Source organism: Sebastes fasciatus, chromosome 13 (genome assembly GCF_043250625.1).
Source record: "Sebastes fasciatus isolate fSebFas1 chromosome 13, fSebFas1.pri, whole genome shotgun sequence".
In the NCBI taxonomy this organism is placed as follows: Eukaryota; Metazoa; Chordata; class Actinopteri; order Perciformes; family Sebastidae; genus Sebastes; species Sebastes fasciatus.
The window spans coordinates 21788274-21805992 of record NC_133807.1 but is presented as its reverse complement, the minus strand read 5'-3'; the positions used below and the strand labels follow the sequence as shown (position 1 = coordinate 21805992).

Below are 17719 nucleotides of genomic sequence, written 5' to 3'. Positions count from 1 at the left end.
TGGTTTCATATTCACTTTAAAACCATGAGCGCCCTCCAGTGGTCAAAGTTATGAGCTGCAACTGAAGTCGTAAAATGTACGTCAATGCAGACATACTATTACTTCCGGCTATATGTTTTCAAAATAAGATCATAAAATGATCATGATAATTATAATTTTTTTTTAGCAGTTATTGTTATACAACGACAATTCTATATATAAGTAGGAATGATACCAATATTAATTGAGATTATCAATATTCTTTAGAAGTATCAATAAGGGTGTTTTGGAATTTTAGTACATAATAATCTGTTAATTTTGTTATCAAACAATATGTAGCTCTACTCCATCTAACAGACATACAAAAAGCTTTCAAACTATACACATATAACACCAAGATGTATCGGTTTGTCTTTCAACATCCACAAAAGTGTCATTGGTCGTTACTCAGTTAGGTCCTTTTTTGTTAAATTAAAAAATTATATATATATATACACATATACATATATATAAGCTGTGCCTTGTGTGATTTTCATACTGAAACTATTGTCCATCTGTTCTGGAAATGTACACACACCTGTAAAATGTGGCAAGATATTTTTAGATTTATCTCGAAAAAATATTAAATGTGACTTTAAACTTCTATTGGAAAATATATATCTATATATCCCTATATCTATATATATATATCTATATCATTCATAAATGCAAATTTGCGAGAGTTAAACCTCACTTTAATGCTTTTAAGAAAGAAATGGAACTATATATTAAGACAATATCTTCTGCAAAAACAAAAAAGGCTAGTAAAACGGTAAATTTGTGCTCCCATTTGAATGTTTTTAAGTTACTGTTATTTATTTATTTGTATTAATCCCTTGCATGTTTCTTGTTTTATATTACTTGATTTATTATATTTTTTGTTTATTTGTATTTTTCCTTTATATATATATTGCTTACCTATGCGTTGATTGTTTACAAATCTAAAATAAAGTTTATTGGAAAAAAAGAAAAGAACCATTGGTCGTTACATTTACTTAGATTGTTATCAATAAACATCCATATTTACATTATCACTGCAAGTATTTACACCTCTCACTAATTTGAAAGTTTTATTTTGAATGTCTTTACCGGAAGTTGTGGTATGTTATTATGTCTGTCTTTATTCTCCTGGAGGTAGCTGGCAGTTGGTGAGTGTTTTACCATACTATTACTTCTGGTTGTCAAAATACGATGATCAATCATAAAATGATGAAGCTAATTATTTGTTTTAGCGGTAACTGTCATAGACAAGTTGTAGTAGTAATTTATTTTGGTTCTTAATAATCATTTTTTTAGCATAAGGAATGTACCCAATAAAGAATAAATAACACTAACACATTCAATTAAATGGAAAACAAAAATAATTTTGACCAAAAAAGTACAGATATAACTATATTTCTAAACTGCAATGTTATCGATATTGTTATTTTTTAGAGGTATCAATTATATCTGCTCACTTTGTTAATTATAACAATAAACAGCCCTACTGACATAAATATTACCGTAATACTTATCAATAGACAGAATATTAAAAAACACTGCAGTCTATCACTCTTTACTATTTATTATTAGATTGATTTTTTTTCTAAAGGTAGCCTAATTGGAAGTGTCAGTACATCTGGCTTGAAAAGACACTCGGTTGTACACAGACAAGTTGTAGCACTTGAAAACAACACGCCTCGCCTCTGGGGATTATGGGTAATGTAGTTTGTGGACAAAAGTATGAAAAGTCCCATATATTTACAAATGTGGTTCAATGTTTTCACACTTATAAAATACACAAAATAAATCTATATTAATTAAATTAATTTTAGATTTAGAATTTTTTTCATTTTGGTCTTTTATATTTTCTGAACGTAGAGTTATGATGGTTTAAATAAAAGTAAATAAAAAGCAAACTTCCCACTGGTTGTTGTCACTACTAAAATGACTGAGTCATCAATATTTGGATAGGGTGAAATGATTAAACAGGCATACAGAAAAGATACCTTCCCCTTGTTTATTGGTAAAATTACATTTCTTTTCTTCTTTATCTACCCATGACCGAATCCCTCCCCATTATCGTCCCCCAACCTAACAGCAGTGGCTGCTGTGCAGGTACTGTTGTGCTAGATGTCGATGCCATAACAGGATGACATTACACTTGAAAGCAATCCCTCCCTGATATGAAGAGTAAAAACAAAGAGAGAGAGAGAAAAGAAAAAGGGAAAGGAAGCTGACGATAACATCTCAATTCACAAAGATGATGAGACAGAACCAGTGCATTTAATACCATAGATCTTCAGAAAAAAAAAAATTAAGACATTAAAAAAAAATAATCCATCACAAAATAATTAAGGTTGACAAAACATCATGTAGAGATTGGGAAGATATTGTTTTGACAATAACTACTGATTGATTATAAACTTGAAAAGTCTGATACAAATACAGTTGTCAATACACAGTTGTGATTTTGGTCAAGAAAACAAATCTTGCTTCATGTATTTGTCATTGTACACTGATGATTCAAAAACATTACATTAATGCTAAAATTACTTATGGGTGATGTTAATAAAGTACTATTTACTGTATATGGTTTGATAACATAGATGGGTGATTGTAAAACCTTGAAGGCTTTAAAATCATACTGAACAGCCTGTGTCAAAAGAAGTAATAATAATAATAGTGATAACAATAACAATGTAATAATTCAATCTACACAGCTCTATCAAGAAGGAAATATCGGTCCATTCCCGTTCTCCTGTTACGAAACCTTCTCTCTTCATCTTTTCCAGGAAGCTGACCAGGAACAAGACAGAAAAGTGAAGGACTGCTGCATGCACCTGGAGTTTTAACAGTGTCATAAGACCATGATGGAAATACTTTTAATTTACGGTGCATGAAAAAGCAGAGGGCAGAAGAGAAAGGACAATACGCCTGTTTATATTCATTCCTGTTGCTTTCATTTTTTTTCCCTCCACACAAATACAGAAAAGGTGAGCAAGATGGCCCTATTAAGTGCCATTGGTAATGACTGATCTTTTTTTTTTTTTCCTTCTTCCATGAATGGGACGTTTTTTTATTCCCCTAAGGTGACGTCAAGTGTCCATCATCAATAGAGAGGTCATGGATTGGCAAGTCCTGGGGTTAAAACACGATTCTGTAAATTGATTTCTTGGTTGGTTCAACCGTCAGAGGGGTCTGGCGGTTTACTGGCCAGTGGACTCGTTTGCCAAACAGTTAATTGGTGCTCATAGGGTGGTTGGTCCGGCCTTGGTTTGGTTTGACCAATGGGACATTGTTTGACAGCTGGCTAATATCTGGTCTGGTTGATCGAAGCTGTGGATCGGTTAGATCAGCTGACGCGTTTTTCGTGTTTTAGTTAGTTCCCGCCCCCACAGCACTGGCCACTTCTGCCCTGCGGCGCAGCTTCCTGCAGGTCCACGCCGCCTCTGGTTCGTCCGCCAGCACCCGCTCCGCCCTGAGACTCGTTCTTGGGAAGCTTCTTGGCTGTTTGGGGTTTAGAGGACAACAACATAATTTCTGCACTATGGCAACATGACAGTAGGGCAACAAATGACTATTTTCATTATTGATTATTCTCTTGATAGTTATGTCGATAACGATGTACTTATGCAGGTCATATAGAGGCACCAGAATTAAATTGAGACTGTTTCATAACCAGTTAAAAGTTCCTCTCAGTAACTTAAGTAAGCAAACACTGGTTCCAGCAACTGCGATGTGAGGATTTGCTGTTTTTCCCTGTTTTGCATTACAGTAAAGTGAATTTCTTTGGGTTTTGGACTGATGGTCAAATAAAGTAAGGAATTTGAAGGTGCCATCTTGAGCTCTGGGAAATTACATTCCCCATTATTTTATAAACAAAATGATCAATCGATTAATGGAGAAAGTAATCGGCAGATTAAACAGCACATTGTTGCAGGTTTACAGGACAGTAAAATGTGTTGATCACTCACCTATAGCCATAAAAATCTCATTGACATTCATAGCAGTCTTAGCTGAAGTCTCCATGAAGAGCAAACTGTTGTCATCTGCATACGCTTGTGCTTCCTAAAGAAACAAACAGCAACGGACAAATTGACAACTTTCATTAATTTCATTAAATAATTGTGAACTTCAATATCAGACTGTAAAAATCCCTCTTTACCTGGAAATCTATGGCTCTCTTGTTGGCCAGATCTGCTTTGTTTCCTGCCAGTGCAATAACAATATTCGGGCTGGCTTGTCGCTGGAGCTCCTTCACCCAGTTCTTTGCACGTGTGAATGTATCCTTAAAAAAAAAAAAAAAAACACTCATGAGACACTGTGCTTTTAAACTTTAAATCCCTGATGCAAGTTTCACATGTTACGTATGAGTTAAAAGAGCAAAGGTCTGGAACTGTCTCTTGAATTAAGCAATCATCAACCCAAACTGGAAGACAAGGGTCAGCAAACAGATGACACAAGACTGTCTCGGCTGATGTCCCGTCACAGACCCTGGAACTTACTGTGTTGGTGATATCGTAGACCACGATGGCGGCCTGGGCTCCCCTGTAGTACATGGGTGCCAAGCTGTGATACCGTTCCTGTCCTGCAGTGTCCCAGATCTCAAACTTGACCGTTGTATCATCCAAACATACCGTCTGTGTGAGGAAGGCAGCTGGAAAAGGAAATAAGAGCAGAAAATCATCATCAGTAGGCATATATAGGACTGGAATTTAACATTTAAACTTCACAACAGGGCTGTAGTCAAGACCAACATAATCAAGTCCAAGACCAGGTCCAGTCAAGTCCGAGTCAAGAGCAAATTAAAAACCTGTTCAAGACCATTAATTGGCAATAGTGTCTTTTCAATGTTAATATAGTGATTAAGGAGTTGGGCCAATGGAGACCAGTTAAAGCTCTCCAGTGTAATCATGCACAAAGCTTGGATAACAGCTCATTTCTGTTAATGCAGGCAAAATGCTTAGTACATAACAGGCTAGGGCTGCACGATTATGGCCAAAATGCTAATCACAATTATTTTGATCAATATTGATATCACAATTATTCAATGATTTTAGCAACATTTTAATTACACTTTCACATTAAAATAAACAGAGCGCTGTTTTCACTTCCATGCTGTGCTACATTCCTGCTAATGTACAAATTAGAGCTGCAGGATGTTGGAAAAAGCTGACATTGCAATATTTTTTTCCTGCTATATATGTTGCAAAATGAAAAAATAGAGGAATATTCAATACCCTTTTGTTAGCTACATTTTAAAGTTAAATGCTTCAGTCTGGTGCACTTCAAAAGCAAAATTAGCAATGATAAGAGCTAAATAAATAATTTTATGCTCTTAATTTAATCATAAACCCATTGGTTGTATAGATAATATCTACACCCAAAAGTGAAGCCAAATCATCTCGATCACCGGCTGGTGGCTAGCTGTTAGTTTACGAAGCGCTTGATTTGATATGCAGCAGAGTTTTCTATGAGCAGAATGTGCATTACGTCAATATTGCAGGCGATCATGTTCATTTATTTGTCGGAAGCCAAAATTGTGATCGCGATTAATATTTGATTAATTGTGCAGCCCTATAACAGACTAAGAACAACTTGACCAGTTCTTAGTAGCCGAGACCAAGAGTCCAACATGGCACGAGAAACAGACAAGTGTAAGACTTAAAAAATGTGGGAGACTGGACTCGAGAACTACAGCCCTGCTTCATAATACACTGATTAAGACCATGATGAAACGAGGAGGAACGTTACTCACTGAAATTATAAAAAGACAAAAAAATAAAAAATAAAAATTTCGGGGAGGTATGTAACCTCTACAGAACTGACTGGAAATACAAACAGCACAATTAAGAAAACATGATGACGGGGAAATACAGCGTCATGGAAATACACAAAAGAGAAAAGAATATCATGTGTACAGTAAAAACAAACTGTAGCACATAGCGAGCAGGCACAACTGCATACAAGTCGCTTACTCAGCCGACTGTCACATGACGGACGGAGGAAACTGAGCACTCACTTGCACATACTTTAAAGCTTTGTAATCTTTGCCCAGCAATTCAGCTGACCACAAGGTTCAGGAGAATATAAAACATGCTGACTCGTTCTGAGCATCCTGTCCACACATCCTACGGCCACATTACTCATCAGATGGAGGAACACATTGAGAAGAAACACTGGTTCAACGCAAAACAGAGAAATTACAAAATTAAGTTATGTTTCTGCTGCTCTTCCTTTATTTCCTGCTTTTCTCGGTTTTACAAAACAACCAACTTGGAATAATAATTACCAAGGAAAGGTTTATGAAGTTTGGTCTGAAGTTTCTACTTGTAGCTAATTTTGTGTGCCTAGATTTATTTTGTTTTCTTCAATTTATTTTTTTCCTTAATTGTAATTGATCTATTGTAGCATCTGGTTTTGTGTGCCATTATGTTTGTATGCATTTCAGAGAATTAATAAAAAAAACTTTGATTTAAAAAAACAAAAAAAAAAACAGAAGAAGATGTTGGGCTGATTATTATCTGATTAATCGCTAATGAAAATAATTGTTAGTTGCCGCCCTATCTATTAGGGACGCAAATTATAAGCAATTTCCTTAATTGATTGTCAGCCACGTTAATGATCAATAATCAGTTTATCATTAAGTGTTTCTATGGGTTGTAGACTATAAATTTAGATTTCACGTCAACTTTAAAGGGGACATATCAACGAAAACTCACTTTTTCAGTGCTTGTGCTCATACATTTGTGTATCTGAAGTGCCTACCAACCCACAAACTGTGAAATAAGACTAACCCAGTCAATTTTGTGGCCGTCTAGATCAGAAAATATAAGATTCAGAAAGCCATTCAGATTTGGCTCCCCTTCCTATGTCACATTAGTATATATTGCCTACAGCTTGAGAATTACCTTTGTAAAGGTGCACCATATTTTTGCTCGCAAGCCAATCAGAGCAGACCGGGCTTTTTAAAGAGACGGGCGCTAAAACAAAGCGTTTCAGACAGAGGGTGAATACAGGTTTTTGAACATTAAAAGGACCAGTGTGTAACATTTATGGGGATCTACTGGCAGAAATGGAATATAATATTAATAATTATTTGTCCTTTAGTGTTTAATCACCTGATAATAAGAATCTATGTGTTTTCGTTAGCTTAGAATGAGCCCTTCATATCTACATAGGTAGCGGGTCCTCTCTATGGAATCCGCCTTGTTGCACCGCCGTGTTTCTACAGTGGCCCAGAACGGACAAACCAAACTCTGTTATCTTTTCCTGCTTGGTCTGAAATTAATAACATTACTCGGTCCCGCTACCGCCACTCTGTCTCTCTTGCTTCACCACTCATTTCCAACATACACACACACACACACACACTCTAAGCACTGTCTCTGCTCCAGATGGCTCTAAAGAGGGCCATTCGGTCACCGTAGCTCTCCAACACGCTTGGCACACAGGAGAGACAAGATTCCGCTAGATCCTACACATTGGACCTTTACAACATGTAAACATGTTCTAGTAGAAACCCAAAATACAAGAATTAACCTGAAAATGAGCATAATATGTCCCCTTGACAACAGACTTAAATCTTCCTGTTTTTAAAAATAAGAATATGAGAACATGTTCATGGTCAAATCTGTTAAATCCAGCATACTGACAAAGAAAGCACATTGTCATTTCAGCAATAAGCTGAAGGATTCAGGCACTTCATAGTGTTTAGGCTGTGGGAGACCAGTGGGAAAGATGAGAGTAAAGTTAATGAAATAATGAACAAAAAACCAGCAGCTCCAGTGGAAACCTGTCAATGTTGCTTTTCCAGCTGGACTGAGGATTTGCACTTAACATCCGAGTTAAAAGTTTACTTCTGTAGCCCTCAAGCTGTAGTCACCATAAAGTAGAAAAACCAACACATTTAACGCCACCACTCTGACAAAATGTCAAAGCCACAGACAGACTATAATATTCTTGCTTGAAAATGTAACAATACTCTTTCACCAGCCTCACTGGTCTACAGGAGGTCCAGGAAATCCCCATTGTTGTCTCAATTCCTTCCTGTTTCAAGTAACCTCACTCCTCCGCTTCCTCCTCAGAACTGGTATTTGCAGAGGACAAATATAAAGTCATTTTCTGTCTATTTTCAGCTCCAAAAATATTTAGAAATGTAATTAGTTCCTGCAAAATCAATATAAATGTCTCCCATGTGTGAGGAGCTTGGTGGCTCATGGGAGAGTCAGGTGATCAGCTGCAAAGAACTGGTTCTGCCACTCCTTCTCCTGCACAACGGAAAACATTAAGACCGACAAGCGAGCAATCAGTTCCTCTGTACCAGCAGGAACATGTTCTTTCTGCTTCAGCATTCATGTTACTGTCCACTGACATGTTGAAAATGTTGTCTGTACAGCCACATGATGCATTTATGACAATGATAGTTTTAAAAAATGGGATGAAAACTGTATGGGCTGTGTAATAATTCTGTTATTATTGTTTAGGTGAAGTTCTGTAATATAAGTTTTAAATCATTCCATTGATTATATCTTTGTATCCCTCTGAGCTGTACATTAAGAGATGTTACAGCTATGATGCCATTAAAGCATGACAGAGAGCAAAGACAAGACCCTCACCTCCGATGGTGCTCTCCTGGTACTCGTGGAACTGGCCTTTGACAAAGCGCAGCACCAAGCTGGACTTCCCCACCGCCGATTCCCCCAACAGCACTAGCTTAAACTGGCAGATCTTGTTGTTTGCTGCAGTGCCGTTGGTCCGTGCTGGTCCGCCTCGCCCTGCCATAGTGTTGAAAATCGGGAGGGAGAAGTAGAAGCCGGGAGAAGAGGGAGGAAGTGTGTTTGGCTTTAGGCTTGGTGCAGGGGCTGGTGAGGCTGAGCTAGACGCTTCAGGCAGGTAGATGAGCCAGAGGAAGAGGAGACCTCACCAGTGGGAGCTGGAAAACACAACATATTCAGTAGGTTAAGCTTTACTCTACAGGCTTTCTATTAAAAACAACCATGTTAGCTGCTAAATATTATAGAGAGGCAACGTCCCTCCCCTTACGGTGGACCAGCATGGGACCTTATTTCGTTAAAAAACATGTACAGTAGTCAACGGCGAGAGACAAACATTTTTTGATCCAGTTTAATTGCTCCATGAATCACACATATGATTTAAAACATAATTTAAAACATAATTTTGCAAGTCAAGAAAGTCGGTTTGTTGTAAAACTGTTGTAGTATAAGACTGTGAAAATATGTAATTAGACTACACACCCAAAAATCACGTAGTGGCGTCTCTCTCGCTGAAGCTACGATGCCTGTGTGTTCCGTACTGGGATGTACTCACACCAGCAACGGCTGATGTCTATTGTACGAGACAAGAGATGTACTTCATCGCGGTTTCACACAAAAAAGTAAATGATAATACAACAAACCTACGACAAACTGACCTTCTTGACTTGGCAAAATGATGTTCTAAATTGACAAACGTCATATGTGTTATTCATGTCGCAATTCAAACAGAATCAAAAAAATATTTGTCTCTTGCCGTTGACTACCGTTTTTCCAAAATAAGATCCCATGGGGTCCACCAGAAGGGGAGAGACTTTGCCTCTCTATAGTAAGTAGTTAATTAAAAAAACAAACCGAGATGAATTCATTGATTCCTGCTGGCACTTGCCAATAAGAGTAATCATGACTTAAGTAAAATATGGTGTAACTGTAAAATATATCTGCACTAAAGCTTTTGTTTTAGCCAAGATTACCATCAGACAATTTAGAGTTTAAGTTGTTGACACAGAAACATGCATCACACTGGGGCGGGGCCTCCAAATGAAGAGCTTATCATTGAACCATGTTTAGTATAAACAAGTGCTACCGGAGGAGAACACTTATGTATTGTTTGAAACTGAGTCCTCTCATGCTCCCACAGGTTGTCCTAACAGTGTGTGTTTTTGATATGTACATGGGGCACTAATACAACACAGAATAGATAGAATAACATAGTATGTTATTGTTATTCTATGTTTATATTTTATATTTTCTAAGTTAGTTGTAGTAGTCTGGTATATTCATAATGTATCCAATATATTCTTTATATTGTGCATACTAAAGATATATATATATATATATATCTCTGGTGTTGATACAGTATGTATATTTACTTTGTATTTACTGTTCCTGTGCATTGCCTGGATAACCTGCCTCCCAATTTGGGATCAAGTACATCTATGCATCTATCAATCTATCTATATTTTGAAATAAATAAAATATATACAGTATAAAAATGCATACAATTATAATATACAAATAGAATTATGTAGATCTGGAGAATTAATAGTGCACGTGAACAGAGGTAGGTGTAAACAAATGTAAAACTATAATTTGAAGAAATGAAACACAAACCATAGAAACTAGTATTAAGTGTTGCCCAACACTCGCCCCCAAGCATAAGCTCAGCACATTTGTTCCTGTGAGTCATCCCTTAACAGATATCTGGCAACAGTTTGAAGCCATGCCTATAGTGTTAAGATCTCTATGAGTATTTCCATGTAGTGATACCAAAACCACATAATGAAACATTAATCAACGAGTCAAAAATGAAATCAACAAGGCAACTTCCGGTGACCACATTTTTTTTCGGAAGGACCAAAATGTATTTTGACTCAGTCTTGTTGTAGATTCAGTACTAAAAGGAACCTGTTACACAGAACTGTACTTTAAAGTTTTAAAAGCATTTCATTCAACCTAATTTAGCCCAAATTATCCACACAACTTTACGTGATAACAGCACACGAAGGCGGCCTGTTTTGCATATATGAAATATTGCCTAATCTATTTTTTCAGTTGGGTGATGCACATGAGGTCAGCCAGCTTCTGCTTGGTCAAAGCAGGAAACACAACTCAGCTCAAAGCAGGAAGTGGAGATTGCAGAAGACATTTTACTGCTGAGCACATTAAAACTTGGGATAGCCACAGCTTTGTAATGCAGAAACACAACAACATACTAAAGACAAGTAGGAGGTTAGAGACTATTCCTGAGAGAGAAATGAAATGTTGAGAATGAGGAAAACTGAAGGAAAGACGTCACTGCTGATAGTCTTTAAAGTTCTAATAGTTAGAGTTTGGTCTAGGCTTATTTCTCAGCTTGTTGCTGAGCCGGACTTAAGCTTCAGCATGTGACAGGAGATCATGGCTCTGTCCATAAAGTATTAAGAACTGGCATGTTTCATTTGACAGTGTACCAACCAACCATGCTGCATATATTCATTATGAACGCATTTCTGCTGTGCAAGTCACTGTGAAATCACTGCCACAGAGCATTATGGGATACAAAGACATACCAGTTCCTTTACAGTTTTCCCATTTTACTCAAACGTAAAAATAAGTTGTCTTTATGATTAAAGAAATAGTCTCCAACATCAGCATGTTACCAAATCTGTTTACTTTTGTTATAGATTTTCTAAGAAGGCTGCATGGACGTACACCTGTATCCAACTACAGCAGACATCATCAGCAGTGCATTTAAGGTCTCACTGGACTCTTTAACTAGCAGACTCACACTATCACAAGCCCCGAGAGAGCAGAGGGAATCCTTCACAGCGGCCAGCAACAGAGTTGGAGAAGGAATAAAGACACTCTGTTCACTGGGTCGAACAGACGGTCTGTACTCATTATATTGCAGGCAGCAGAGACGAGCTGTTCACCTGTTTACATTCCTCAAGACTGGGTTTGTGGAAACAGACCTACAAAACAACCAGACAAGCAAACACCTCAAATCTAGCCTAATTGCTTTTCTTGAACAGAAGATGTGCAGAAGATTGCTGTGCGCTGCTCTTCATCGGAGGTGGAAAACCAAAACTAATAGAAGACACTTCTGATCAGGCACAAATCTCACCATTGTGTGACTTATTGTCGGAACAGAATTATTAAATAATGTTTATAATAAAGTCATTTTTTTATAAATTTTTAGGTAAATATTGGGGTAATTTGGCAGTAATTCCAAAGAAATTTCAAATAGGTTACTTGCTAATTATCACCTAATTACTATATCAATAATATCGTTTATCATAATTATTTCTGGGACAATATATCGTTCAACAAAAGTAGTTATCGTGACGGGTCTTGGGAAAAGGTTTTGTTATGCAGCACAGTTACTTTCTATGTTCTATAAGTTTTGGCCAACACAAAAAGTAGGCTGTGCTGGAGCCATTCACATGATGAATACAGTGAAAGAAGGTTTCAAAGACATAAAGAGTAACTTGCAAAACAAATTATGTGTCCTGGGCTGAAGATTTATTTTTGCTACCAACAGATGTTGTAGTACACAACTATTAATAGCAAAACACACACACAGTCTGCTACCTACTGATTGATGATAGTAACTGTTAAGTGCCAAAACAGTAACATCAATAATGAGCATACAAAAGTATAAATGCAGAAGTGGCTTTCTAGTTTGCGATCAGAGGCTCTTTTGTTTCACTGAGACAGACCTGCACACATCTTAAGCAGCCTGCGACAGATGCTTTGATGGTATCCCTAATGGGCTCTGAAGACCTCCACAAGGGAAGTGGGTCACAGAGAGAGACAGTGGCACATGGGTCAGCGAAAGGGGGAGGAGAAGGAGCAAACTAGAGGGAAAGCCTGTGAAATATTCATCGTGGCCTCCTCCTGTATGCTCCGCTGCCAGCATGATACCCAAGCTCTTAGCAGGGATTGCAGTGCATTGAACACCTAAATATGGGAGTGTGTGCACAGAACTAATTTATGGCAGTTTTATTCAAATTCAAAACTGGTGTACAAAAAAATAATAAAATGATACAATATCCCTTTGAATAATGGCTGTTCACTCTATGAAAGCAAATGCTGTAGCCTCCCATTGCGAAATAATGATTCCCTTCCTCTGTGTCTGTTGTTGTCACAAGAAAAAACTAAATGATAGTGGTAATACTCATTAACAAATTAATAAAGTAATGTAATACTTCTCAGGAAGAAACACATAACTCCATGTTCAAACACGCATTGCACTACAAACTTTAGCAAAAATGATTAGGTCTGAGTACCTGTTAACAGTTTCCTAGAGTGTTTTTAGGACTCCCAGTTTTGAAGAAAAGACGCATTTCATATCATATAGTTTCGGTCTGAAATATTATATTTAGATAAAGTTTGGATTCTTCTCTTCCTCTTCGCCATGAACAAAACATGGAAGTTCAAATGCAGTTTTCAACCAACAGCGCCAGTTTAGAGGCCTCAGTTTTTGCAATAATTAAAAGGTGCTAAATGCAAGATTGGGAGCATTTCTATTGCCTCCACACAGCTCTCAACATGGCGACGGCTGAGCCAGGGACCCAGAGGTTCGGTGCTACCCTTCCGTGAAGACGGTGACGCCGTTATCGGCTGTAACTGTCGTATGAGAGCAATGCAGAGCGGCGGCCGTGAGCTATCCAGTGGGGCACGCTCACATGCACTAAAAGCATGCATGGCTGACCCGGCTATGTCAACAAAGCACAGAAAAGCTTTGATTACAAAACACACAGGGAGACCGACTTCATTCTCTGCTCAGGTAGACATTACTCCTCCATATCTTTACATAGCAAATAGTTGTTTACTGCAATATTAATGCTCTGGATATCGTAAAGAGGACATTTAAATCAAGAAGAAAAATTACCTAGCTGATTTTTCGATTGCAGGCCATGCAATTTAAAATATATTACAGCATAAGTTCTTTACAAGGAACTTAGCTATTGATTATAGAAAATAAACATATACATTTTAAGTAAACTTGACAGTGCGGCAACATGTAATGAAAAAATCTGAACTCAGTCACGCATTTAAGTAGTAGTCAAACAACCTTTGTCACTATACCAGTTTCAAGAACACAAGCAGGGACTTGTGCTGCTCAGTTCATCTGAAGGGTGGGGTACTGGGAGAACTGGTGGTGTCTTATATGAGGGGCTACATCACCATCCTCCTTTTGTCTAGTATGCCAAATGGTCAAACTCTCGCTTGGAAGTAGTAAACTTCCATTTACAATGAACGCTATGTATTCAAGACCTACATATTATTGGCAAAAAGCTGTGTAACATTTTGCCCCAAAACAACAACAAAGACACAAAAGCAGAACAATCCTTGAGAGCTCTAATGAAACAGGAAATGCTCTTGATCTAGAAGGTAAGCCATTCCACTGTGTGGGTTTCTAATAAAGAATGGCTTTGGTGACGGTGACAGGGAAACTGGGGACACAACACAGGAAAAGCAAACATGATACTCATCACTACCAGTTAGCCAGGCCAATAGGAAAACACAGGCACTTCCTTGTGTCGTGACTGTTGTGTGAAAAGCTCTGTACCCACATAGAGGAATATAGCGATCCATAGGCCCAGCCGAAACCTGCACCTCCTCGTGAAATCACAGTAAAAAATTGAAACTAATAAAGATGTTTACTAACTGAAAACAAAATGAACAGCAGTTAGTCCTCAGGGCACCAAGTTACATAATTGCTCATCATTTGCAATTAATCTTACAGTATAGGGTGAGGCTTGAACCGTTTTTCTAAACATGGCATTTCAAAAGACAAAAGGAAGACTTTCTCTTACAAATTCTTCCGTTATGCATTAAAATAGGTGCAATCTAGTTGAAATTAAAATAAAATCCCATCTGCACCCATTCCAAGAAATGGCCTCAGGTCACAACTCATCAAGTTACCTAAAATAGCCTTTGTCCCCTTCCAACCCAGTCACACAGCAGTTTGTGAGATAGTCACAAAATGTAATGTATTGATTTGTGTACATAGACCGGGGAGCATAGAGAGCAGCAGACAATGCATAGGGAGAAGGATGGGGTGGATGGATGGGTCAAAAAACACAGGACTTTCACCCAGGAAACCGGTGTTCCTGTCCCGCATGAAACCACAAGTCAAAGTCCATTTATCTGTCACATAACTTCCGGAGTTATTTTTATCCAAACCGCGATCTTTTCCTAAACATAACTAAGTAGTTTGTTGCCTAAGCCTAACCAAGTCGATATTTTCCTAAGCCTAACTAAGTAGTTTTATTTTGAAAAGACTGGAGCGGAAATTGACATGTGTGTCACGTGTTGCTGGACATTCGTAAGAAAACTCACGAAAAATACGTTGTTGAAAGTCATGCTGATCGTCACGAAAAAAAGGGAAATTTGTGTCTATGTACACGAATCAAATTAAATTCCGTGACTATTTCCCCAACTGCCGTGAGACTGTGTTGCTCATGTTTTTCCCCAAATAGTTTTTGTTGAATCATAAAAACAGGTACGTCAATTTGCTCCTTTCTGCAGATATAAAAAAGGTTGGGGCCTAGTTGATGGCGGCTCACCGCCACCGGCTTATACACATACTCCGACCATAATACACTTTAGGAAATTAAAACACACTGGGCCCTAGTTGTCAGTTCAACCTTACTGACCTACAACTTCAGACAGTGCTGAAAAAGCCTGAGTAAAAAAAAAAAAAAAGTGACAAATGACAATAATATCATGTATATTGATGGGGGACAAATTCACAGTACTTCTTTCAGGGCTGTCACTACTTTAAAAGGACAAGGTTCATGCACCATAAAACTAACAAGAGCTAAAGCAAGTATTTCCCTTCTCTGTCTCAAAGGTCCATGCTCTGTTCCCCTTATTCAGCCATAATAAACAGAAGCTACAAAGATACAAGCATGTGCTGTTAAATGTAAGGAGATACACATGTAGTCAAGTATTAACGCCAACAATGTAAACTGGCAGAATTACAACTTAAATGCTGTCAGCAGTAATGATGTCTTTATCACACTTCATGTGTGAAAAAACACAAGCTTACTGGCATTTAGTGGCCTGAGTGTGAGAACCTGTGTGAACCCTATTAAACTACCTCAGATGAGTCTCTTAAGTTAAAACTTCAAACTTGTACTTGTAAATTGATGTATGCTCAAAATGCATCTGATGTTATATTCATTCATGGTTTATTTAATAGGGACCAATACAATGTACATAGACAACTTAAAAACAGCTATCTGATGCCAGTATCATAGTGCTTATAGCGGATGCTAATTTGCAACACCTGTCCGTAGAAGGGCTTTTCGTGAAAATAAGAGATTAAAACAGGAATGGGTACAGGAAAAATAAATAAATACAATAAAGCACACATTTACATGTAAAAACTAGACATGAGTGCAGGTTTGTCGCTGAATTAAACATGATGTGGTTGCTCTCTTAAAAGGTGGTAAAGTTTGCAGCAGATTTCAAGTGATCAGGTAGCGAATTCCAAGACTTCGCTCCTTTCACAGAAAAAGATGTTCTGCAGAATTGAACTTTCACAATTGCCACTTGAAGCTGCTCTGGTGGATCTGCTACAGCTCTGTAGTCTCATGATGTATTTGCAGAAAGACAGTTCAAACATTTAAACACAAGCTTTACATAATGTAAAATCCATGAAGTTTGCAAAACTTAACATCTTGTATTTACTCAAAATGCAGCAATGATTGTACCTTATTTACTTTTTGTCCAAGATTTTCAGGTCCATATTATAACCATAACAGCATTTTCAAAAAGAGAGCTTTCAAACGACCTTTTTCTATAAAATAAAATATATTTACTTTAGGGGAAACAAGTGGCTTGACAGTTATCTGTGAATTGAGGTTTAACAACAAGTATTAGCTAGTTGACAGGCTCAAAGTAGAAGCAATGTTTACCCAACTAGTGTATGCTACCAATGTTATCATTAATAGATACAATTAACTAAATGTAAAAGTTGATCTAGCTTTAGCAAGAGTGATAACGAAGTTTGATGTTGTGAAAATCATGAATCAACTACTATAACATAGTTAACCATAATGTGTCCTGGAAGCTATGATGGATGGTAAAGATATATGTATGTAGTCATATCATTTCTTTATATTAATCTTGTCTCTATAGGTGGAGGCTTCAGATAAGCCCAGTGGGTTTTTGCCTCTTCCTGCACTGTATATTATTATTTATTTATTTGTTGTTATGTTGTATAGTCTTAAATTGTGCAAAACAAATAAACAAATAAACAAATAAACACAGATATAACATTAGCTACTTAGCTTTGATAGCCTTTTAAATAACTTAAATAGCATAAACACTGACTAGTAGTTGTGCTAAGCAGTTTGCCAACTTACTAACTTACTAACATCAGATATTAAGACGTAGTTTGCTTGGCTTTGTGTGAATTGTTGACACAATAAACGAGCTAAACTCTTTAAAGGAAATGAGATGAAACTTGACAGCGTTAGCTAGCTGGCTAGGTTAGCATCGACAAACGTCATCAGACAACTTTCCTTTTCTCGGCCTCACGTCGTCAGCTGTTTGACATTTAACTAACTAACTCAGGCTTGTTATTGTGTCTGCTGTTGGACATAAAACATGATTATGTTATGCTTCTCAGCTGTGTTTGTGTCGAGTCTTTTAGGACGTGTTTATGTGTTTATGTGTCTCTCGGTGTCTGATGGACGTTAGACTGAACACGGACTTGGCTCAACGGTTGACTAAAGACGACAGTTGACAAACCAGTCCAGCAGTGTTGCTGTTTAACCTCCTCCGTATTGTATAATGTAAAGTTACTTACAGTACTTTTTCTTCTTTCGCTGGTCTCATCGGCGGCTGTGTTCTTCTTCTTCTTCTTTTTCTTCTTCTGCTGAGGCTCTGGCCTTCCCTTCCGGTTAGCGAGTTTTTTTCCGGGAACGTCCCACTCTTCTGTCAGC

The 17719-nt window shown here is 37.5% G+C and overlaps 1 protein-coding gene across 1 annotated transcript; it reads right to left on the bottom strand.

Annotated features, from left to right (window-relative positions):
* Positions 1-2003: 2003 nt before the first annotated feature.
* On the bottom strand, positions 2004-17719 carry rab5c (RAB5C, member RAS oncogene family). Its single transcript, XM_074656153.1, has 6 exons — positions 17584-17719; positions 8619-8935; positions 4506-4657; positions 4166-4288; positions 3975-4068; positions 2004-3507 (listed from the first exon to the last, which is right to left on the bottom strand). Exons 2-6 carry the CDS (start codon positions 8782-8784, stop codon positions 3380-3382), a joined length of 663 nt encoding a protein of 220 aa, XP_074512254.1. The 5' UTR covers positions 8785-8935; positions 17584-17719; the 3' UTR covers positions 2004-3379.